Raw genomic sequence first — 25767 nt, forward strand, 5'->3', positions numbered from 1 at the left:
TGCCAATCCCGGGTCGTGCAGCTGGGGAGCTGTGCGGAGGCGATCGTGAGCGCTGAGGCCGTGCCTTGCAGCACAGTTGGAAATCTGGTGGGAGGCTTGTGATTTTGAACACAGCAACCGCCGCCGGTGACCCAAAGCTCCCTTTCAACTCTGACCGAATCCTCCGGTTGTCCTGCAGGCTTGTGCTTTGTGCGTGTGTTCTCCAGGATCTAGGCACGCTCAGAGCTGCAGATTCTTAGAGCTGAAGATGTCCCAGCAGTGCCCCAGCACCTTCTCTCTGGTCGGGTCGGGTTTGCCTCCTCTGCAGCCTGACTGCCTGGACTGATAGCTGTGCCTTTAGTTCCCAGGAGGGTGTATGTGTTACTCCTATGAGACAGTGTACATTTGGGAGTGGGAAAGGGCCGATAACAGAATACTCGGAAAGCCAAGGTTCTGCTACCTTGTCTAAGACGAAGTACAAGCTCTGCGATTCCACTAGACACTGCCACTAACAGAATTCGTATCCGGCTACAGCAGAAACCACAGCTAGATTCTTAATTCTGCTTGTGTTTTGATTAAATCCCAATATAAAGTTAATTTTTTTCTTGCTGCTGTATTTTGTTGAACAACACTCAGGTTTCTTGGTGTTTATTTCTTGCATAGCCTTATCCTTGATTATTTCCCTTTTCATCTTGCCCTGCTTACTTTTATCCTCACCTCTGTCTCTGCAGTGAAGACAGCACCTAACTCCTAATTCAGCACACTTCAACAAGACTGGAGATTTATGTACGGTTGAAAGGCCTGGCAGTTTAGAGTTAAGGTGCGTTTTTTTTAATATATATGTATGCCTATTTGTTATCCTTACACCTATCTTAATTAAATCTAGAATATGAGACTCTGACACATAAAACCATAAGTATTTTATAAAAAAAAAGCATTTTGAAATTGCCATTGGTAATTGACTTTTAAAATTACATACAAAAATATTTAGAAACCCAGTTGGGAAGTGTGTTTTTACATATGTCACCAGATACAAATTAGGCAATACTATAAATGCTAATTCTTTAAACAATACTGTTAGGGATGGTAATCAGTAATTTATTTCTTTGTCTGTAACTTATCATCCTTGTCTTTTGTAATCCTCTACAGAGTATTAACAAAACTGTATGTTTTGTTTGTTCTTAGGATCCATAAATTTTAAGATGGAAAAGTATTCAGTTAATAGTTGATGTAATATTGTATATGGGCACATATTTAGGTAAACTGGTTTGGCTTATAAAACATGTTTTATTTTGCAGTTGTCAGTCATTCTAAGCAATTATCTTCAAAGACAAAAACTGGACTAATTTGTTACCATTCTTTATGGGAAGTTTACAATAAAGTTCCAAGTTGTTTGGAATCAGTTGCACTCTTCCTGCTTTATGCCTTAACTCATGTATCAGAGTTAAATTAACACAAAGAAAGGAAATCTGGAGTTAACCTTTCTAATATCCAGCTTTAGATATTGTAATAAGTGACTCTTGGGTCTTTCCTTATTTGTTTGCCATAGGACATTGTGTTACAATTATTTTTTAATCTGGAAAACTAGCTTCTTCCTATCAAAAGAGTATTTTTGTTTTATCTTTTGCCTTACTCATTGCAAATATTCCTTAGTCACCTTCAGGTAATGATATGATATTCATACATTAAATGTGTTTTGATAAATAACAATGCGAAGACTGGGTCAACACTTTGTTCTGGAGAGCTTTTTGAAATGAATAGATTTCTAATGTATTTGTGGCTTATAAATTTTAACAGCTGAGCTATGAACCCCTGACATTTTTTATTTGTAGCTAAATTGCCTACAAAGCTTAAATGTACTGTAAATGGTGCTTTAACTCAATATAAGCATAACAAGGAGAGAAGTGAAGCAAGGTGAATTTTGAGACAGGATCTGAATGCCTTAGCAGAGACATTCATCCTAAGTCTGAACCTATACAGTTACCCAGAATTTTTCTCCAATTGGTTAAGAACTCCACTAGGTTCCAAATAAGCCAATGTGCTAAAGACTGGACTGGATTTTTCAAACATATGTTGTTTATTAAATCAAAAAATAAGGCATTGGGACCGCTGCTGGCAGTCCTGGTATCCCATTTGGGCCACCATTCGAATCCCAGCTACTCTGCTTCTGATCCAGCTTTCTGCTATGGCCTGGGAAAGCAGTAGAAGATGGCCCAAGTCCTTGGGCCCCTGCACCCGCGTAGGAGACCCAGAAGAAGCTCCTGGATACTGGCTTCGGATCGGCATAGCTCTGGCCATTGCTGCCAATTAGGGAGTGAATCAGCAGATGGAAGACCTCTCTCTGTCTCTGCCTCTCCTCTCTGTGTAACTCTTTCAAATAAATAAATAAATCTTAAAAAAAAATAAACAAGTGAAGAATAAAAAAAGCAAATAACCCACTTTTAAAATTGGCAAAGGCAGGGGGCGGCCGTGTGGTGTAGCGAGTAAAGCTGCTGCCTCATTGCCGGCATCCCATATGGATGCCAGTTCGTGTCCCGGCTGCTCCATTTCCGATCCAGCTCTCTGGTGTGTCCTAGGAAAGCAGTAGAAGATGGTCTGTGGGGAGCAATTCGGACTAGACTAAGTTACTGGAATTAAGACTTGTTCTATGCATCTGCTCTCCCACAATATGGCGCTGGGAGAGAAGAAAACAGCTTTTACACAGCTGCCTCCAGTTCAACCAATAAACTGTAGGACTTGCTCCTGATTGGAGGAGAGCAGCGTACTCGGCGTGTGGGCAGCCGAGTTGGGATTGGCAGAGGAGGACTATAAAGGAGGAGAGAGCCGGCATGCGCCAGGAACATCTAAGGGGAACATCTAAGGGGAGCACCTGTGCAGCCCCCGAGAGAGCCGGCCGGCGGTGTGCCGCTCCCCTGCGGAAGTGGGGAATGTGGCCAGGGGGAACTGCCCTTCCACGGAGGTGGAAGGGATAGTAGCCAACCCGGGAAGAACCAGCAGCAAACCCGGGGAGGGCCGAGCAGACAGAAAGAACAGCGCAGGGTCCTGTGTCGTTCCTCCACGAAGAGGGGGAGCGACATAATGGTGCCGTGACTCAGATATGAAGCCTAGGCAGGGTTCAGTGTCGCTCCTCCACGAAAACGGGGAGCGACAATGGTCCAAGTTCTTGGGCCCCTGAACCCATGTGGGAGACCCAGAGGAAGCTCCTGGCTCCTGGCTTCGGATCTGTGCAGCTCTGGCTGTTGCAGCCATCTGGGGAGTGAACCAGCAGATGGAAGCCCTCTGTCTCTTTCTGCCTCACCTTCTCTCTGTGTAACTCTGACTTTCAAATAAATAAATAAATCTTAAAAAAAAAAATCAGCAAAGGCAGTGGGCCTGCAATTCATAATTGGGGAATGAACCAATGGAAGGAAGACCTTTCTCTCTGTCTCTCTCTCACTAACTCTGCCTGTCAAAAAAAAAAAAAAGAGTCAAAATATAGCAGACTAACCAATAGAGTTTGTATCAGCTGGAACTTGTTAGAAATGCAGAATCTGGCCATTGCCACGGCTCAACAGGCTAATCCTCTCACCTAGCGGCGCCGGCACACGGGGTTCTAGTCCCGGTCAGGGCGCCGGATTCTGTCCCGGTTGCCCCTCTTCCAGCACTCTGCTGTGACCAGGGAGTGCAGTGGAGGGTGGCCCAAATACTTGGGCCCTGCACCCCATGGGAGACCAGGATAAGTACCTGGCTCCTGGCTTTGGATCAGCGCGGTGCGCTGGCCGCAGCGCGCCAGCTGTGGCGGCCATTGGAGGGTGAACCAACGGCAAAAAGGAAGACCTTTCTCTCTGTCTCTCTCTCTCACTGTCCACTCTGCCTGTCAAAAAAAAAAAAAAAAAGTCTAAAAAAAATAAAATCTTAAAAAAAAAAGAAATGCAGAATCTGAGGCCCCACTTAGAATTATTGGAATCTGCATTTTAACAGACCCCTCAGTTGATATGAATGAGAAGCACTGTCCTAAGGAAATTCTTGAACATGCACCAGGAGAAGTGATCCGGAGTATTTACAGAGCCACAGATGACAACAGCAAAACTGGAAATAACACAAATGTCTAGTGAATAGAGAATGGAGGGGCTGGTGCCGTGGCTCACTTGGATAATCCTCTGCCTGCGGCACCAGTATCCCATATGGATGCTGGTTCTAGTCCCAGTTGCTCCTCTTCCAGTCTAGCTCTCTGCTGTGGCCCGGGAAGGCAGTGGAGGATGGCCCAGGTGCTTGGGCCCCTGCACTCGAATGGGAGACCAGGAGGAAGCACCTGGCTCCTGGCTTCGAATCGGTGCAGTGCCGGCCTGGTGGCCCTTTGGGGGGAACCAACAAAAGGAAGACCTTTCTGTCTCTCTCTCTCTGTCTCACTGTCTATAACTCTACTTGTCAAGTTAAAAAAGCAAAAAGAAAAAAGAGAATGGATACATAAACTTGCAATGTCCTAAAAACTGCTAGCAAAAAGATGCATACAGTTTGGTGCCATTTTTATAAGACTCAAATGCCAGCCAAAGTCAACAATATATTAGCATCGATCTATATATATGTATGTGTCATAAATTCTTTAGGAAACAAAGGAACAATAAACACACAATTCAGGATAAGGGTTATGGGGTTTGTGGGAAACAGGGACAGGGGAGGAACAGATAGTGACCTTTACCAGTAGAAAATGTTCCATTGTTCGGTGGTGGATTCAAGTGATTTTATTATTTCATTAGGTGTGACTTATCTCTATTATATTATTCCTTTGCATGTATACCGTATAGCACAATTTAAAAAAAAGACTTTGGGGAGGAGGTCTCGCATTGTGGCACAGCAAGCTATGCTGCTGCCTGCAATACTGGACTCCCATATCTGAGTGTTCATTTGAGTCTCAGCTGCTCTGCTTTTCATTCGGTTCTCTGCTAATGTGCCTAGGAAAGCAGCCAAGGATGGCCCACGTACTTGTGGGAGACCAGGACAGAGCTACAGGCACCTGTTTTTCACTTGACTCAACCCTGGCTGACGCAGCCATTTGGAGAGTGAAATAGTAGATGGAAGATCTCTCTCTCTCTCTCACTTTCCATCACCTTGCCTCTCGAGTGAATATGTACATTTTTGTAAATATGTATATATTTAAAGTTTATGTATTTGAGAGGCAGACAGAAAAAAAAGAGAGACACACTGAGGGAGAGTTCTATCCACTGGTCTACTCTCCAAACCCCTGCAACAGCTGGAGTTGGACTGAGGCTAAAGCTAGGAGCCAGAAATTCAATGTAGGTCTCTCATGTGAGTGGCAGGACCCCAACCACTTGAGCTTAGTAGCTTAGTGACTTAGTGCTGCCTCCTGGTTCTGCATTAGCAGGAAGCTGAAGTCAGGAGTCTGAACCAGGTATTGAACCCAGGCACTTCAACATGGGACATGGCATCTTAACCTGTGGCTTGAGTGCTAGGTCTAATGCCTGCTCACTTAACACAATTTTTAGTAACTTTATGGAGTTATATTTTACATATCAAAAAAATTCACCTGTGTAAAGTATACAATTCAATGACTTGGTAACTGCATACTGATGTGACCATTATCACATTTTGGTGGTGGGAAATTTTCATTCTCTCATCTCATTGTAATAACTACCCATTTGCATCGCCTATTCCCAGGCTAACCTATTTTCTAACACTAATCTTAGATCCAGTATTGTGGCATAGTGGGTAAGCGGACACCTGCGACACTGTCATCCCTTGTGGACACCAGTTTTGTGTCCCGGCTGCCTCACTTCCGATCCAGCTCTATTCTAATGTGCTTGGGAAAGTAGTGGGAGATGGCCCTAGTGCTTGGGTCCCTGCCACCCACGTGGGAGACCCAGATGACACTCTTGGCTTCTGCCTGTCCCAGCCTGTCTCTTGTGGCCATTTGGGGAGTGAATCAGCAAATGGAAGACCTCTCTCTGTTTCTCCTTCTCTCTCTGTAACTCTACCTCTCAAATAAACGAATCTTAAAAAACAAAAAAAACTCATCTAATACTTAATAATAAAACTAATATAATCTCATTATACAACTAATATTTATTAGTACTACAGTACATAATACTCTTATGTAACTAAAACTAATTTGCTTTCTATTAATTAACCTTCTCTGGCGATTTCATTTAAATGGAATTCTGGGGACAGGTGTGTTTTGCAGTAGGTAAGATGCCTGTATCTTGAACTAGAGTGCCTGATTTTGATTACTGGCCCCTCTTCCCATCCAGCTTCCTGCTAATGTGCAGCCTGGAAAGCAGCAGGTGATGGCTTAATTACTTGGGTCACTGCTTCCCATGTGGAATTGGGTTGGACTGAGTTGGATTTAGTTGCAGGCTCCTGACCCAGCTCTGTTGTGGATATTTGGGATAGAAGATCTCAGTCTCTCTCTCTTTCTCTCTCTTTCAAATTAAATGAAAAATAAATTAGTTAACTACGTGGAATTGTGTAATAATGTGTGAACTTTGCATCTGGATTCTTTGACTTAGAGCCATATTTTTGAGGTTCATCCATGTTACAGCATATATCAGCACTTCAGTCATTTTAAAGGATGAATGATAGTCCACAACAGGGATGGACCACGCTTTGTTTATTCATTCATCTGTTGATGGACATTTGGGTTGTTTCTAGTTTTCAGCTAGTATGATGTTAAGATCAGTCATGTACAAGTCTCTATGAGGGGAAATGTTTTCATTTGTCTTAGGTAGATATCTAAGAGTGGAACAGGTGGGTCATAATTTCTAATTTTTTTTTTGGAGAAAAAGAAAAGATGGGATCGTCAGTTCTTTTGAGTTCAAGTGAAAGGATTAATTAGTAAATAGGTGCCACATCTCCTGATGCTAAAAAGAAAGATAGGGACACATACTATACTAAGTTTGGAAGTGGTAATCTATACTGAAGTAAAGAGATAGTAAAAGAAATAAGTAATCTAGTTTTTTTTTTTTTATATAATCTCAGAAGCTGAATCAATACATACTTATCCGAAAAGGTAGAGTTAAAGGGAAAGTTAGGAGGGAGACAGCTGTATAGCAGTCCTGGGAAGAAAAATAATTCACTTCAAAGGCCCAACTACTATTTTTTTATACCAATACATGCATGTGTGATTATCAAATCTATGAATAGTGCCCATACAATTTTTAAATGAAAGTTAAAAATTGATTTCTGCTCAGGATTTTTGTTAAAAGTAATCACTTATTGCTTACAGTAGTTTAGTGCACATACATTGAAAGGAAGCGAAGGCCAAAAACAAAACAAAACAAGCTTATTGGGGTATTAATCAGTGAATTTGTGAAATACCTGAGGTTTTGTTTCCAACCAGTAATCTTCAACGCTGAGGATTTATAGTAATGTTGCATATATAAAAAATGTTGAATTTTGTGTGTGTGTGTGTGTATAATTCCTTAGACATTTGTGCAGATTTTCATTCCCATACTATGGGACAAATGTCGTCCATCCTGGACATTTCTATAAATTGGTTTCCTATTTGTTCTGAGCAAGATTGCTTATTAAAGCAAGGTCTGATCTTTTTTTTTTTACCGGTTCCACGACATTTTTTCAAAAGGCAAATAAATCAAGGGTATGTGCCACCCGTATAGGACTTCCGTTGCCAGGGCTTGTCTGTTGCATCTGACAGCATTCTATAAGAAGGGAAATCAATAGTGAAGACATGTTTATTTAAGACGTAAAGGAAATTTGCTCCTCTTTCATAGAATGTAAAATGAGAAGCAAATTTCAATAAGATCCAGAATATCCAAAAGGACTAAGAAATCCCAGTCATTGGGAAGCGCCACAGTACGGGCTGGTCAGACAACTCGCGGTTCCGAGCCTCGCTACAAAGTCGGGAAATTTACTGTTGTGTGTGATCAAGGCGGTTAAAACACAGCATGAAGACGGATGTTTTCCGCTTCAACCCCCGGGTGTTTTTTCAGCACGACTTTCTCCAGATGAGTGCCCCTCCTTCGAATGCACTGATCGTTCTCGATTTCCCTCAATACTGGACTAAAACGATTCCTGCTGGTGCACTAGCGCTTGCACAGCAATACCTTGCCCAGCTGTAAGCTCTGAAATTACTTTTAGGTTGCCCTTCGCCGCTGCTTCTCCTGCTCCCTGACCGGTTCTCTCAGAGCCGTGTTCGCCACACTACCGGGTTTAGTGCAAGCCCCGCCTCCCTACTCCCTGATTGGCTGTTAAGTGGGAGGCTCGTTTCGTCGCTCCTCATTGGCCGCTCAGGGGGAGGAGCTTTTCCCATCTCCCTATTGGTTACCCTGTGGAGGCCACTCTTGCAGTTACGGCCCGGAGGTCATTTCCGGGAAGATGGCAGCAGCGCGTATGCTGAGGACCTGGAGCAAGAATGCCAGGCTGCTGGTAAGTAGGTTTGGGCCGACTGAGGCCGGGAAGGAGTGATTTGCCCATACTCATCCGGGAGTTTTGCGTTGCTTATTTTCTCCGCGTGCCCTGCGGACAGGGCGCGCGTGGAAAGGCGGAAGGATGCATGCAAAGAAAAAGCTTCTAGAGAAAGTGCACAGCCCACGGGTCTGAGACCCACTCCCTTCCCTTAGTGGCCGCGACTCGGTCGCCTTCCTGCTCTGCCCACGCCCGGAGGCCCAACTAGCGTTGCGTCTTCTAGCCTTTCCTGCGCACTCTCTGGGTGCCAGGCATTGTGGTAAGCGCTGGGAATGCAGCTATAATTCATTCAGCATTTATTGAGCACCCACAGTGTGCCAGCCACTGGCAATACGACCCCACCCTCAGGGAATTTACAGTCCAGAGAAAGAGAACGATCAAGCGAGTGTCCGAGGACCGAGGGAGACTTCAGGTTCATGGTCTTGGCTGTACTGTTCTGTATCGTTCCAAACTTTCATTACCAGGTTGTGTTCCAACACCATCTGCCTGGTAGTTCCCCTCTTCCATGCTCTAAGCATCAAGCACAGACCCATGCCAGTAATGATAATTTCATCCTACTTGCCCAACGTTTTTCTTCCTGGACAGCTCCCTTTCCTTTCCTAAATGTTTCCGGGGAGGCCCACTCCTGATCTTTCCAGAACCTACTATGTACTGGTACTGTTCTAGGTTCTGGGGAGGCAAATGGGAGTGAGACAGAGGCTATCTCTTCCTTTCCCAGTGATTACAACTTTGTGGTGATCGACAGAGGAGAGGGAAACAGAGATAGACATCAAGTAATTAATTACGGCCCAGCATGATAAATTCTGTGATGGAACAAGTGCGTGGAGCTAAAGGAATACAAAGCAGTGGACACTTATGGTGCACTTGGGAGTCAGAGAGAAGGTTCCCAGAGGGAACTGTGTAACTTAAAATCATCGAAGGGTAAGTAGAAAATAACCAGGAGAAGAGAGCTCTTCGTGGCAGAACCTCACTAGGGACTGGCCTCTCTTTGGAGACTCCATTCTTTGCTTCTGTGACACCAGCTTTCCAATATTATTCTTCCTACGTTTTTAGCCACTTTGTCCTAATCTCTGTTTTGCTACCCAACTGTTAAGTATAGTCATGCCCCACATGACATTTCAATGATGGATCATGTTTGAGTATTTGTTGGTAGTCCTGTAAGATTAAAATGGAGCTGCAAAATTTCTATCCCTAGTATTTATACTGTACTTGTCTGTGTTTAAATACAATTTGCTTCAGTATTCAATACGATAAAGTGCTGTACAGATTTGTAGCCTTGGAGCTTGTGTCAGCACATGTTGTGATGTTTACACAATGCACTTACCTAAGAAGGCGTTTCTCTGAAGTAAGCGGTGTATGATTGTATTGGAGTTTCTAAGGGCTCTGACTTTGGCCTTGGGCCCTCTGCAGTTTTCCCATTTCTGGGTTATGTCATCCACTTCTTTGCATGTTGTTACCACGTATGGGAATTATTCCCTAAAGTTCACAAGTTTTCCCAGTTCCAGACCCCTACATCCTACTGCCCTGAAAATCTCTAATTGGCATGTATGTGGTGTTTTTCAGCTGCCAGTAATAAAAACCCAGTCAGTAAATAGGAAGTAAGTATCTGTGCATATAGAGCATCTGAAATCAAATGACAGCTGGCAATGATTAAGTGGCTCTTCATTTCAGCAGTCATTTGACCTTTCCTTTATGGTCACAAGAGAGCTGCCTCAACTTATTCAATATTCAAGGCAAGAAGGCAGCGTATTCACTGGTTAGGGGTGTGTTACTTGGCCACTGCTAGCACAAGGAGACTTGGGAAAGCTAGCTTGTGGCCATCTCCCAGTGTGCTATATAAACCTCAAAGACACCTTGGACTCTAGAACCCAAAACCTGTTTCTCTTGATTCTAGTTTTTAATTGTTTTTGAAGAAACCTAGTCACTATCGTCCATTACACCCTCAACTGCAGGTGTCCTGGTCCTTCCTACTTGGATTTTCTGCCTCCCATCTTGTGCTTTTCCAGTCCATTTTTCTTAATGAAGCAGTTTTTATAAAGAGAGAGCATGGGCAGGAGAGAGGGTAGGGTGGGAAGAAGCACTATGTTCCTAAATCTGTATGTATGAAATGCATGACATTTATATACCTTAAATAAAATTTTAAAGCAAGATAATGTCATTTTCTTGCTTAAAACTGCCCTCAGCAAGATGTCTAAAATTCATATGACTGTGAGACAGTTTATGATCTACCCATCCTGGCCACAATTCTGACACTTCCCTAGCCTTGCTCCACACCTAGCTACACAAGCACTCTTTTGAACAACTGGAATTACTTGAGCACACACTGTACTCTCTCTTGACTCCAGATATTTGCATATGTATTTGCTCTGCTCTCAAGACTCTTGCCTTACTCCCCTGTGGCCTTACCTGCAACACACCTCATCTTTAGGATTACTCCCACTCATCCTGCTGGTCTTACTTCAACATAAGTTTCTCCAGCTAGGTTCCCTTCCTTTAGGTCCCCTCAACATACTCTGTTGCCCCCATTTAATGCACTGTAATAATCTCCTTTCTACTTGTCTTTTTAGCTTTAACCGAGCCTGTCATTTTCATCACTTTTGTTCTCTACAATCCCAAGTACCTGGCACATTGTAGGTGCTCATCAGTATTTGTTGAATGACTCAGAAAAAAGTTATTTTGTCCATCTTTTATTAAAAAATTGCAAGCAACAGGAGGTCTTACCTTGTAGTTGTTATCATATGTAGTTGGTTATCAGGAAGGCCTTATTATGTTGTATTTTCTCTTCCTAGGACATCATGCATTTGACTCTTAATTAATGAAACTTTATCATGTTGAATTTTTTCTATGGAATTTGTTTGCCTGTGGTAAAGCATATGTTGTTTGAATTCAAGAACTGTATAATGCATTTTATTTAGCTTTGAATTTTCAACTTAGCATGGTATCTTAGGATATTTAGGAATGCTCAGCAACTGCCCCATGAATTATTATTATTTTGTTATGCTAATCTGGTGAGCCTTTTCATCTCCTATTATTTTTGTATGTCCTGGTTATAGATATTGAATTATTAATGATTACCTGAGTCACTAGGGGTAAACTATCATTGCCTCAGGCAAATTGAGACAGAGGGTCCCTTGAGTGTTTATAAGTATTTGTTCTCAGATGAATTAAAAATTGCCTCAGATTTAAAAAAATATGGAATTAGTAATTCTGTAAGCATGTATTTTTAAGCTGGAGGTTTTTAATAAGCCTTATGTTTTATGTACTAAACCAACAGTCCATGTCTAGATAAAAATACCTTCTCTAGTTAGAAAAATTATTTTATCTTCCTTGCTTTTTTATTTTTTTAACAAGTTTACACATTGACTTTTTTTTTTTAAGATTTACTTATTTATTTATTTGAAAGTCAGAGTTACACAAAGAGAGAAGTAGAGGCAGAGAGAGAGGTCTTCCATCCGATGATTCACTCCCCAGTTGGCTGCATCTTCTGGAGCTGCGCTGATCCAAAGCCAGGAACCAGGAGCTTCTTCTGGGTCTCCCATGTAGGTGCAGGGGCCCAAGGACTTGGGCCATCTTGTACTGCTTTCCCAGGCCATAGCAGAGAGCTGGATGGGAAGTGGAGCAGCTGGAGCTCAAACCAGCGCCCATATGGGATGCCAGCACTGCAGGCGGCGACTTTAAGTTTTTTTATTTTGAATTAAATTTTTTAAAAAATTTATCTGAGAGGAAGAGAGACACGGAGAGACAGAAGGAGTTCTCCATCTGCTAGTTCACTCCCTAAATGCCCTCAATGGCCAGGACTGGGCCAGGGCTGAAACCAGGAGTTTGAATGCAATCCCCAGTCTCCTGGTGGGTAGGAGGAACCCAGTTACTTGAGACATTACCATTACTGCTGCCTCCCAGGCTGTGCAGGAAGCTGGAATCAGGAGCCAAAGCCAAACCCAAGCAAGCACTCCTGACTTCAGCCTGGCCCAGCACTGGCTATTGGAGGCATTTGGGAAAGCAATCAGCAGATAGATCTCTCTGTTTCTCTGTCTCCCTACTTTTCAAATAAATAAGATAAATAATTAAAAAATAGTTGTGTTGCAAAAGTAGAACCTTCTAGTAGTTTAATTTTTTTGACAGAGTTAGACAGTAAGAAAGAAACAGAAAGGTCTTCCTTCTGTTGGTTTACCCCCCTAAATGGCTGCAATGGCCGGAGCTATGCCGATCCGAAGCCAGGAGCCGGGTACTCCCTCCCGGGTTTTAGCCCCGGTTGCCCCTCTTCCAGTCCAGCTCTCTGCTGTGGCCCAGGAGTGCAGTGGAGGATGGCCCAAGTGCTTGGGCCCTGTACCCGCACTGGAGACCAGGAGAAGCACCTGGTTCCTGGCTTCGGATCAACACGGTGCGCCGGCCGCAGCAGCCATTGGGGGGTGAACCAACGGAAAAAGGAAGACCTTTCTCTCTGTCTCTCTCTATCTACTCTGCCTGTCAAAAAAATAAATAAATAAATAATTTATTTAAAAGCTACAAGCCTTTTTTTTTAAAAGTATAACAATTTAGAAATTCAGTGAGAAATCAGTTGTTTAAATGTATTGTTCCTATACATTAACCAAATTTTTTGTTTTATATTATTTACCATCATAAAAATTCATATTTATGAATATGTATTAAATGTAACTAGAATATATAATGTATATTATAATGTAGTATAACTTTAGAATTTAAGGACTAATTGCCACTAATGTACTGATAAACTTATTTGTGTGTTTGGGTAATTCTTGTTTTTGTTTTTTTTAAAGATTTATTTCTTTATTTGAAAGAGTTACAGAGAGAGAGGGAGAGATAGAGCAAAGTCTTCCGTCTGCTGGTTCACTCCTCAAGTGGCTGCAATGGCCAGTATTGAGCCAGGCCAAGCCAGGAGCTTCATCAGTCTCCCTTGTGGGTGGTGGGTGGCCATCTTCTGCTGTTTTCCCAAGCCGTTAGCAGGGAGCTGGATCAGAAGTGCAGCAGCCAGGACATGAACTGGCACCCATGTGGGATGCTGGCGTTGCAGGCAGCAGCTTTACCCTACGTCTCAACACCAGCCCCTGATACCCTTTTTGGTAAAGTAAAAGTGACTGTCTCCTGAATAAATGAAAGAATTTCGAATACATACCAGAAGGTTAGGAATTTCTATAGTTTTTGTTAAAAGTATGATTTAGCTAATCAGGTATTAATATTAGCAACAGTGAATTTTAACTTTCAAGATATGATACTGTAGTTTTTAAGTAGTTAGATTTTAATATAGAGTTGAATACATTCAGGACCACTCATTTCTATAGCATTACATTATGCTAAAGTATCATATAAAATAATTAAATCTAAAGAGTCTACTATAAAGTATGATACAAAAAATCTGAGTAGAAATTATACATGTTTTCTAGTATCTTCACTTGCTAACAGTTACTTCAGAGTTTTTTAGTTGTATTTCAGGAAGTCTAATTGCTTAAGATATGGGCTGGTGTGTTCGTTTATACAGAACATATCGTTAAAAACACTTTCATAAGGAATTTTGGTCAAGGATCACAAACATATGAACAAATTTGACTCTGAAGTTACAGTATTACAAACAAAAGAATAACAAAATGTTCTGTGTAGGCTAGGGTTTGAATTTCTTTGACTTCTTAGAAATATAGATACCATACTTCATAAACTGTCATATACTTCATAAATTGTCATTGCTACGAAGTATTCTGGTTTTGGCTTAGGTAATTTCATGTTTATATTGTGTTAGCAATTGTCTTACTAAATAATGGAATTGAAATTCAATACATACTTAAATAATCCGTAAGTTCATAAATACTTTTACCTTTTGTTTTCTCACCTGTAGATTTGTGTTCGCTCTTTTCAAACACGTGGTATTGTTCATGTTTTGAAGCCAAAATGTGTGTATTTCTTCGGTTATCCTTCATTCAACTACAGTCATCCACATCACTTGCTGAAAACGACCGCTGGTAAGTATGATCTCAAGGTAACATATATAAAGTAATGTGTTATATCTTATTCAGTACTTAGTAATCAAAGATTCATCAAAGTAAAAAATGCTGACCCTGAACCCCACGTACTTCTGCCCTGACTCTCTCCATGTCTACCCATTACCCATTTTCTTTTTTCTTGCCTCCACTCCTACACTCCCAGCCCCTAACTTTTCCTTCCCCTGTCACCTTTCACATACTTTTCTTAATACTTGTATCTTCATAATGTTAGAATTGGGTTGTGTTGGGCCATCTATTCTTTATCATCTGACTCATCTAAATGCAATAGTTAGCATTGATATGACCTTCTCAGTCAACATAAATCATAGACTTAATAGAAGTGTCTTTGTGTCATTGTACACACCATGGTATTGTTTGGTGAATGAAGCACTTAATCTGTGATTTTAACATGGTCTGATGAAACCAGTCTTAAACACTCCTGAACAGAAAGTTTCCTGCTATTATGCTTTACTTACCTTTTGCCCAACTTTTTCTACTCTCTGTAAAGAACTTGAAGATTGATTTGGCAAAGGCATAAGAACATTTTTTTCTGATGTTCTGTTTAAAACCCTGATAAAGGACCCTAGACTTCTGTTATATGGCTAAGCTTTAGACAGATAATAGGGCCTTAGTCTGTGCTCACAGGGAAAAATAGGGAATTCCATGCAGATAACACCCTTTTTTTTTTTTTTTTGAAAAAAAATTTTTTTTTATCTTTTATTTAATGAATATAAATTTCCAAAGTACGACTCATGGGTTACAATGGCTTCCCCCCCCCATACCGTCCCTCCCACCCACAACCCTCTCCTTTCCCACTCCCTCTCCCCTTCCATTCACATCAAGATTCATTTTCGATTATCTTAATATACAGAAGATCAGCTTAGTATACCTTAAGTAAGGATTTCAACAGTTTGCTCCCACACAGAAACATAAAGTGAAAAATAATAGATGATTTTTTTTTAAATGATGATGAAATCAGATCAGACCTATTGTCATGTTTAATCCCAGTGAGAGTCAAGTTGGGAATTGATAATTTCTTTTTTTTTTTTTTTACAGAAGATCAGTTTAGTGTACATTAAGTAAAGATTTCAATCGTTTGCACCCCCATAGAAACACAAAGTGAAATATACTGTTTGAGTACTCGTTATAGCATTAAGCCTCAGTGTACAGCACATTAAGGACAGAGATCCTACATGAGGAGTAAGTGCACAGTGACTCCTGTTGTTGACTTTACAAATTGACACTCCTTTCTATGGCATCAGTAATCTCCCTATGCACCAGTCATGAGTTTCCAAGGCTATGGAAGCCCCTTGAGTTCTCCGACTCTTATCTTGTTTAGACACGGTCATAGTCAAAGTGGAGGTTCTCTCCTCCCTTCAGAGAAAGGCACCTCCCTCTTTGAAGACCTGTTCTTTCCACTGGGATCTCACTCACAGAGATCTTTTTGCCAGAGTGTCTTGGCTTTCCATGCCTGAAATACTCTCATGGGCTTTTCAGCCAGATCCGAGTGCCTTTAGGGCTGATTCTGAGGCCAGAGTGCTATTTAGGACATCCGCCATTCTATGAGTCTGCTGAGTATCTCACTTCCCATGTTGGATCACTCTCCCCTTTATTTATTCTATCGGTTAGTGTTAGCAGATACTAGACTTGTTTATGTGCTCCCTTTGACTCTTAGTCCTTTCATTATGATCAATTGTGAACTGAAATTGATCACTTGGAATAGTGAGATGGCATTGGCACATGCCACCTTGATGGGATTGAACTGGAATCCCCTGGTATGTTTCCAACTCTACCAATTGGGGCAAGTCAGCCCGAGCATGCCCCAAATTATACATCTCTTCCCTCTCTTATTCCCACTCTTATGTTTAACAGGGATCACATTTCAGTTAATTTTCAACACTTAAGAATAACTGTGTGATAATTACAGAATTAAACCAGTCATATTAAGTAGAACAGACAAAAAAAAAATACTAAGAGGGATAATGTATTAAGTTGTCCATTAGCAGTCAGGGCTATGCTGATCAAGTCACCATTTCTCATAGTGTCCATTTCACTTCAGGAGGTTTCCTTTTTGGTGTTCAGTCAGTTGTCACCGATCAGTGAGAACATATGGTATTTGTCCCTTTGGGACTGGCTTACTTCACTCAGCATGATGTGTTCCAGATTCCTCCATTTTGTTGCAAATGACTGGATTTCGTTGTTTCTTACTGCAGTATAGTATTCTAAAGAATACATATCCCATAATTTCTTTATCCAGTCTACCGTTGATGGGCATTTAGGTTGGTTCCAGGTCTTGGCTATTGTGAATTGTGCTGCAATAAACATTAGGGTGCAGACCGCTTTTTTGTTTGTCAATTTAAACTCCTTTGGGTAAATTCCAAAGAGTGGAATGGCTGGGTCGAACGGTAGGGTTATATTCAGGTTTCTGAGGAACCTCCAGACTGATTTCCATAGTGGCTTGACCAGTTTGCATTCCCACCAACAGTGGGTTAGTGTCCCTTTTTCCCTACATCCTCGCCAGCATCTGTTGTTGGTAGATTTCTGTATGTGAGCCATTTTAACCGGGGTGAGGTGAAACCTCATTGTGCTTTTGATTTGCATTTCCCTGATTGCTAGTGACCTTGAACATTTTTCAGATATCACCCTTGAGTTCAATCTCTCCATGCTTTTTTTTTTTTTTTTAAGATTTATTTATTTTTTTGAAAGTCAGAGTTACACAGAGAGAGAAGGAGAGGCAGAGAGAAAGAGAGGTCTTCCATCCGCTGGTTCACCTCCAAATTTGCCGCAACAGCCAGAGCTGTGCCAATCTGAAGCCAGGAGCCAGGAGCTTCTTCCAGGTCTCCCACATGGGTTCAGGGGCCCAAGGACTTGGGCCATCTTGTACTGCTTTCCCAGGCCATAGCAGAGAGCTGGATCAGAAGTGGAGCAGCCAGGTCTTGAATCGGTGCCCATATGGGATGCCAGCACTGTAGGTGGTGGCTTTATCTGCTTTGCCACAGTGCCAGCCCCTCCATGCCTTTTTTTTTTTAAAGATTTATTTACTTATTGAAAGGCAGAATTACAGAGAGAGACAGAGACAGAGACAGAGAGACAGGTCTTCCATCCGCTGGTTCACTCCCCAAATGGCTGCAATAACTGGAATTGAGCCATTCTGAAGCCAGGAGCCAGGTGCTTCTTCCTGGGTCTCCCACATGGGTGCAGGGGCCCAAGCACTTGGGCCATCTTCAACTGCTTTCCCAGGCCACAGCAGAGAACTGAATAACTGGATTAGAAGTGGAACAGCTGGGTCTCGAACTGGTGCCCACATAGGCTGCCAACACTGCAGGTGGCAGCTTTACCTGCTATGCCGCAGAGCTGGCCCCTCCATGCTTTTTATCTGCCTTCCTTTACCTCAGCCTAAGGCATGTAAACCTTATTTTCACTTTTTTAAAAAAAATTTGTATTTTTTAGAAGTTAATTTTGTTGTTGTTGTTGGGCTAGAAGCTATTCAAACAGAAACTCCAGCTTCCTTCTTCAGCCTCTGATCATTTATCATGACCTTTGAGTTCCTGGATCCACTAATTCCAGGCTACTTGGGTTCCTGGTTTGCCAGTTTCTAGCTGTGTAACTGAGCAAGTTATTTAAGTTTTCTCAGTTTCATCATTTGCAAAATGGAAGCATTCATAATATTTAGCTCATTGTATAATAAGAATTTATTCATTCAACAACAAATACTTATTGATCGCCTGCTATGTGCCAAGGCAGTAGTTGAGGTAGCTGGGATATATCAATAATCAAAACAAAGATCCTTATACTTGGGTGGATTAAATAAATTAAAATATGTGAAGTATTTAGTATATACTTCCTCTAGACACTCATATTCTCTCTCTCTCTCTCTCTCTCTCTCTCTCTCTCTCTCTCGTTGTCCTGGCTCCAGTGCTCAACACTGATCACTGTTTTATTTGATTTCTTTTTTTTAAAGATTCCTGTTTTTTTAAGATTGATTTATTTATTTGAAAGGCACAATTACAGAGAGAGCAAAAATCTTCAATCTATTGGTTCACTCTCCAGATGGCTACAACAGCCAACTATAGTCCAGGCCACAGCCAGGAGCCTGGAACACCATTCAGGTCTCCCACATGGGTAGCAAGAGCCCAACCAAGCACTTAAGTGTTCTTCTGCTGCTTTCCTAGGTGCCTTAGCAAGGAGCTAGATTGGAAGTAGAGCAGCTGAAACTCAAATTGGCATTGCAGGCAACAGCTTGACCCATTGCATCAATGCCAGCCTTGATCATTCTTCATCTTGTGTGTTTTTCCCTCTTTTTTAAAAAAAGATTTATTTATTTGAAAGAGCAACAGAGAGGGAGGAGAGACAGAGAAGAGGGATCTTATATCGTCTGGTTCACTTCCCAAATGATCTCAACAGCCAATCTCGGCCAGGCTGAAACCAGGAGCCAAGAAATCCATCCTAGTCTCCCACATACTTGACAGGGGCCCAAGTACTTGGGCCATCTTTTGCCACCTTCCCAGGCAGGTTATCAGTAAGCTGGATAAAAAAAAGAGTAGCTGGGGCTTGAACTAGCAGTCTGATGTGGGATGCCAGTGTTGCAAGTGGTGGCCCAACATGTTACACAACCCAGGCCCCTGTTTCTCTCCTAAATTTCAGTCTTTTGTAGGATCCTATCCTTGGCCCTCCCATCTTCTTGTGTCACTTTTACAGATATACCTTCACCTACTACATATTGAACATTCTGAATCTGTAGCTCTCAGACCTCACCAATTGTTGCTATGTATCTCCATTTCAATATCGCATGTATAACTCAAACTCCTCAAACTCAGTTTTGTACAAATTTCCTCTTCTTCCTGTATTGCTTAACTCAATGAGTCAAGCTGGAAACCTGTAGTCAGCGTGACTCCTCTCTCACATCATATTGTTTACCAAAACCTGATCAATTTTACATTTCATACAAGGGATCTTCTAGAAGTTCATGGAAATTGTGCATTATCAAAAATCATGCATCAGTTTCAAAAATTGTGGCACCAAAACAGCCTTATCTGTTCAGTCCATTTTCCACAAACTTTATGAACTACCTTCTTATGTTTCTTAAATTTGTCTTATCCTTTTCAGTAAGCTTTGAAAAATATCTAAAAATAAGCTCCAAACCACATCTGAATGTACTTTATGTAAGGATATACTCCGTACTTTGGTTTCTTACCTTCAGTAGACCCTTGCTTCCCCTGCCTCATTTTGCTTCTGCCATTCCCTTCCCAACCTTATCCACCATGCACAGATTTTTTTTTTCCTGAAATGATAGGCTTAAAGTCACAGATCTGATATTGTAGATGGGACTCTGTGTTGTTGTTGTTGTTGTTTTCCCATGATTGATTTACTTATTTGAAAGGCAGAATTAGAGGAAGAGTCAGGGAGAGGGAGAGATATCTTATATCTGCTGGTTTACTCTCCCAAATGATCACAACAGCCAGGGCTGGGTCAGGCCAAAACCAGGAGCCTGGAACTCCCTCCAGTTTCTTACATAGGTGGTAAAGGTCCAAGCACTTGGGCTATCTTGCACTGCTTTCCCAGGCTCATTAGCAGGTACTTGGATTGGAAGCCAGAGCACCTGGGACTCACACTAGTGCTCATATGGGATAATGGCGTTAAAGGTAGCAGTGCCACATGCCTGACTCTTGTATCAGTTATTGCTGAATTATAAACTACCCCACAATTTAGTGGATAAAACAGTGGTGATTACTTCTAAGGCTTCTGTGGGTTGGCTAGGTGGTTCTTCTGCTGGTTTCACCTGGGCTCACTAAATTGACTGCTTTCTAGAGGATCACATGGATGGAAGATCCAAAGTGGTCTCACTCACGTGGCTGACAATTGATACTGATTTTCAGCTGGGGCATCTCATGGCTCATCTCCATGGCATTTCATATTCTAATAAAATAGATCGGTGTCCCTGCGTGGAGATCTCAGAGCAGCATTCCAAAAGGTGAAGGTAGAAGTTGTGAGGATCTTTGAGGCCCCTAGGCTCCTGAACTTGCACAACTTCACTTCTGCTGTTTTGTTTGTCCAAAACAAGTCACAGGCTAGCACAGGTTTAAGAAGTGGCGAAATGACTCTACCTCTAGTTGGGACAGTTGCAAAGAATTTATGACTATATTAATTTACTACTGGCTCCTGATGACCCTTAGGATAAGCTCCAAACACCTCAGCCTTTCCAAATATGGACTGATTTCTTGCCACATATGCTATCCTCCTCAGCCGTATAAAAACTGTTGTTCTTGATCCGACTTTGCACCATCATATTTCCAGTTTCTTGCTGTTCTTTCACAATATTGCTTTGTATAAGGTGCCATGGTGTATTTACTGGTCAATTTTTGGTTACTTGTATTGATTTCTGTTCTTCAGTATAACCCTGTGGTAACCACTCTTGAGCACAAACTTTGTGTACCTCTTTAATTATTTCCTTAGATGAAAAGTCTTAAAAGTGGAACTACTTATGGAGTCAAAGATGTGGACTTCAAAAAAAATTTCTTTTAAGGTTTTTGATACTTAATGACAAACTCCTTTTCAGAAAGACTCCAGTTTATACTCTGAGCAGCAGACTGTGAGAGAGCCCAACTTACTAGAGAGGAAATAAGAGGTACCTAATATATCCATATAAAAATATATTTCTTTACTATTATCTCCTCTTCTTTATTAAAGAAAATTTTACAGTTTGATCAACTTGTTATATATTTTATAAGCAAACATATTTAATAGCAGACTAAAAATAAAGGAGGACTACTGAACAGATTCAAAGCCGTTTTTTAACTTAGAAAAGTGAAAGCATCCATGCATGCCTTCTGTTGCCCAAAAAATCTTTCTCTTTTGGGTAAAGGGGCAGAAAGAGGAAAGAAGTTTTAGGGATAAGTGGTCAGAACATAGTTGGAACATACAAGAATTTTCCATCATGTCTGCTATAGAACAGTTTGATTTTTAACCACTAGTGACAAGAATAGTTGTGTAAAGTCAAAAGAGAATTGAGAGCAAGCTGTAAATGGTTATTATAGTTTCATAATGAAACAAGAATATTCAGCTGGATCTCTATGTAATATTTTTGTTCTATTTTCTGTTCATTACAGTTGTTTCAAAATCTCATTAAGTTATTAGTAGAGCCTCCCATAGCCCTGTAAAAGAATATTATTTTGGAAATTGGAAAATATAAGTTCTATGGCAGTGTCAGTACATCTGTGTCATGGAATAACTAATTTAAATCTCTGATAGTTATAAATAATGGCTATGCTTTTAAAAGTTATAAAATATGTGTATTTGTAAGATAGAGCCATTTCAGCCTCTGCTTGAAAGCATTATTTGAATTTAGATGTAAAATCATCTATTAGTAATGAATTACATATTTAATAAAATCATTTTTCATTTGTTTTTGAAGCTCTACATGGACAGATTGTTCAGTTCAAACTCTCAGACATTGGAGAAGGGATTAGAGAAGTAACTGTTAAAGAATGGTAAGTTAATCTGAAAAAAATTTTTATATAAATTTAAAATAATCAATTTAAATTGAGAAACCTTTTTACATAATATATGATGCTTTTATCAGAGCAATCAGGTGCAGTTACTTTGTGTTGACAATACTCTGGTGAAAATGTATCATGTATCAAGACATTTTATATGGTTTCTTAATGACTTTTGTTTTGTTTTGTTTTGTTTTTTAATCCATTTTCTGTCCACCCCTCACTTCAACCTGAAAAGAGAAATGAATCACAGTACTGTCATTGTGGTGCAGTAGGTAGAGCTGCTGCCTGCAAGGCTGGCATTCCATGTGGGTGCTGGTTCATATCCCAGGTACTCTGCATCCAATCCAGCTCTCTGCTAATAGCCTGGGGAAAGCAGTGGAAGGTGGCCCAAGTTTTTGGGTGCTGCCACTCACGTGGAAGACCTGGATGAAGCTCTGGGCTTCTACATGGCCCAGCAGTAGCCATTGTGGCCATCTGGGAGTGAACCAGTAGATGGAAGATCTCCCTCTCTTAATTCTGACCTTCAAAATAATTAAATAAATCTTTAAAAAAAAAAAAAGAGAGAATTGAATCTCTGATAGATAATAAATTGTTTCAAAATCATGTCTTTAGAAGCATTTAATGTATGAATGTACAGTTTCCTTCCAAACTATGTTAATATCATCATCTAATCTACGCTCTCTTTAAGATACTGAAAATGACTTTAGTAAAAATGGATATTTGACTTACCATTATGTTATGAGTATGCCTGTTTGTATAGAGAATGGCCAAATATCTTAACAACAGGCATGAATCAAAAAATAATTTTTGAAAACAAAAAAATGTGGCTGGCTCTGCGGCTCAATAGGCTAATCCTCCGCCTTGCGGCGCCGGCACACCAGGTTCTAGTCCCGGTTGGGGCGCCGGATTCTGTCCCGGTTGCCCCTCTTCCAGGCCAGCTCTCTGCTATGGCCCGGGAGTGCAGTGGAGGATGGTCCAGGTGCTTGGGCCCTGCACCCCATGGGAGACCAGGAGAAGCACCTGGCTCCTGGTTTTGGATCAGCGTGGTACGCTGGCCGCAGCACACCGGCTGCAGTGGCCATTGGAGGGTGAACCAATGGCAAAGGAAGACCTTTCTCTCTGTCTCTCTCTCTCACTGTCCACTCTGCCTGTTAAAAAAAAAAAAAAAAAACCCTCAAAATATGGGCCTGTAACAAAAATAAAAAGTCCGTTACCCCCTTAGTCAGTCTCTACCCCTTTTCCTTCTCTCACTTTGTGGAAGAAAAGCATTTCTTCATGCTGAACTAAGTTTTAAAGGTTTTAAAAGTAACAATTTACAATAAGAGATACTTTCCTTTCATAGCTTTTTTTTTTTTTTTTTTTTTTTTTTTTTTTAGTTAATTGACTTATTTAATTGAAAGGCACAGTGGCAGAGAGAGAGGTCTTCCATCATCTAGTTATTCCCCAAACTCCTGCAACAATTGGGGCTGGACAAAGTCAAACCCAGGAATCCCATGCAGGTCTCCCACATGGGTGGCAGGAGTCCAAACACTTGCAGCAACATTTGCTGCTTCCCAGGTATGTTAGCAGGGAGCTGGGTGGAAGTGGAGCATCTAGGGCTTGAACTAGCATTCCAATATGAGATGCTGATGTCGCAAGCTGTGTCTTAGCATGCTGTGCAACAATGCTAGCCCCTCCTTCCATAGTTTTTTAATGTTAAAGACCCTTTTGAGAATCTGATTCTGGGACTGGCATTTGGTGCAGAAGGTAAGATGCCACTTGGGATACCTGCATGTTGTGGCAGAGTGCCTGGGTTCCAGTCCCAGCTCTGCTTCCAATTCTAGCTTCCTGCTAATGTGCACCCTTGGAAGCAGCAGGTGATGGCTCAAGTACTTGGGTCGCTGCCACCACATGGGAGTTCCAGGCTCCTGGATTCTTGGCCCAGCCCTGGCTGTTGTGCTCACTTGTTCTCTCTCTCTCTTTTTCTCTCTCTCTCTCTCTTCCCTTCTCTTTCTCTCTGCCTTTCACGTAAGTAGAAGGAAGTAGGAAGGAATTATATTCAGCCTCCTGAACATTTTTTCTTGCACTTGTAAGTTAGAGAAGAACTGTAACAACATAAACATACCTTACAATTTAATCTGTAGTGTGTTATGGGATTGTGGAAAGAACAATGGAAGAGAGGAGGCTGACGGTAAACTTATTAACTGTTTTACCTGTGTTCTCTACTTTTACCTGTGTTGACTATTAGTCAGTGCCTCTTATTTTTTTTTAAATGTTCATTTATTTTCATCTAGTTGAAAGACAGTAATAGAGAGAGGGAAAGAGAGAAAGCTCATCCATCCTCTGGTTTACTCCCCTGAAACCTAATGTTCACAATAGTCAGGGCTGAGCCAGGCCAGAGCTAGGGGCCAGGAGCTCCATCCAGGTCTCCCATGTAGGTGGCAGGAGCCCAAGCACTGGAGTGATCATCTCTTGCCTCCCAGCATGCATTAGAAAGAAGCTATATTGGAAGTTGAAAATCTGGGACTTAAACCAGCACCCGTATAGGATGCTGGCACCACAGGTGGAGGCTTAGCCTATGTCACCACAGAGCTGGCCCCAATAACTTCATTCTTAATGAAATATAATAGGTTTTAAATAAGAAATAAGCCATTTAATTCATTTTTCAGAAGGCCTTTAAGAAATACTGAGTTTTCTTGAATTTTGTGTTTATTCTCTAACTTAGTGCCTGTAAATAATTCAAGGGAAAGAAGTATTTCCTTGGTAAAATTCTAAAAAAATGGAATTCTGTCAGTAGAGTAGCCTGAGAATAGAAATTTGAATATTTAGGGAATCATAACTTAATAAAAGGTAATGTCATTTTACATCAAGGACAGTAAAATCTCATTTATTCTTAGAAAGTCTAGGAGCAAATACATGGATAAAGAAGAAAAATATTGAGGCCAGCGCTGTGGTGTAGTGGGTAAAGCTGCCGCCCACAGTGCTGGCATCCCATATAGGCGCCGGTTGAAGCCCATATGGGATGCCAGCGGGTTAAAGCCCTAGCTTGCAACGCTGGCATCCCACATGGACGCTAGTTTGAGTCCCAGCCGCTCCACTTCTGATCCAGCTCTCTGCTATGCCTGAGAAAGCAGTAGAAGATGGCCCAAGTTCTTGGGCACCTGCACCCGCATGGGAGACCTGGAGGAAGCTCCTGGCTTCTGGCTTCAGATTGGCATAGCTCTGGCCGTTAAGGCCATCTGGGGAGTGAACCATCAGATGGAAGACCTCTCTCTCTCTCTCTCTCTCTCTGCCTTTCAAATAAATAAATAAATCTTAAAAAAAGAAGAAGAAAAACATTTAGATTTCAAAAACCTTTGACAAGTTAAACAAAATTTGGATTCTATTTGTGCTTTTGTTTTAAAGTCTATCTTATCTGATGATATGGTAGTTACTCCCCCTCTCTTTTTTGGTTACTACTTTCATTTCATATCTTTTCCCCATCATTTTTGCTTCTAACTAACCTTTTTTTTTCTCTGAAATTTTATTTCTACTTTGAATCTAAAGTATATATTTCAAATACAATATATAGTTGAATTACTTTTTAAAAAACCATTCTGTCAATCTTTGCCGTTTTTATTGGAATGTTAAAACCATTTGCATTTTTTTAAGAGAATTAATTTATTTATTTGAAAGACAGAGTTACAGAGAGAGATAGAGCCAGAGAGAGAGAGAGGTCTTCCATTTTGCTGGTTCACTCCCCAGATGGCCGTATATCCTGCAACATCCAGAGCTGAGCTGATCCGAAACCAGGACCCAGGAGCTTCTTCCGGGTCTCCCATGCAGGTGCAGGGGCCCAAAGATCTGGGCCATCTTCTACTGCTTTCCCAGGTCATAGCAGAGAGCTGGATTGGAAGTGGAGC

The 25767-nt window shown here is 41.4% G+C and overlaps 1 protein-coding gene and 1 long non-coding RNA gene across 5 annotated transcripts in view; both read left to right on the top strand.

Annotated features, from left to right (window-relative positions):
• Position 1: 1 nt before the first annotated feature.
• Positions 2-2405, top strand: LOC149125607 (uncharacterized). The gene is made up of 2 exons (XR_016210868.1): positions 2-799; positions 2156-2405. It is a non-coding gene; the product is annotated as an uncharacterized LOC149125607 (long non-coding RNA).
• Positions 2406-8295: 5890 nt separating this feature from the next.
• DBT (dihydrolipoamide branched chain transacylase E2) overlaps positions 8296-25767 on the top strand; it is a 49536-nt gene continuing 32064 nt past the window's right edge. For 2 of the 4 annotated variants that reach the window (XM_070077987.2, XM_051857453.3), the window contains exons 1-4: positions 8296-8358; positions 9116-9318; positions 14246-14369; positions 21802-21877. Coding sequence is in view for 1 of the 4 variants with exons in the window: in XM_002715835.6 (XP_002715881.1) it covers positions 8308-8358; positions 14246-14369; positions 21802-21877 (251 nt within the window). In the remaining 3 variants the exon portion in view is untranslated. The remainder of the gene's footprint in view (positions 8359-9115; positions 9319-14245; positions 14370-21801; positions 21878-25767) is intronic. The other 2 variants (XM_002715835.6, XM_070077988.2) reach the window with 1 other exon arrangement.

This window comes from Oryctolagus cuniculus, chromosome 7 (genome assembly GCF_051225735.1).
Source record: "Oryctolagus cuniculus isolate XC-2025 breed Fujian yellow rabbit chromosome 7, ASM5122573v1, whole genome shotgun sequence".
In the NCBI taxonomy this organism is placed as follows: Eukaryota; Metazoa; Chordata; class Mammalia; order Lagomorpha; family Leporidae; genus Oryctolagus; species Oryctolagus cuniculus.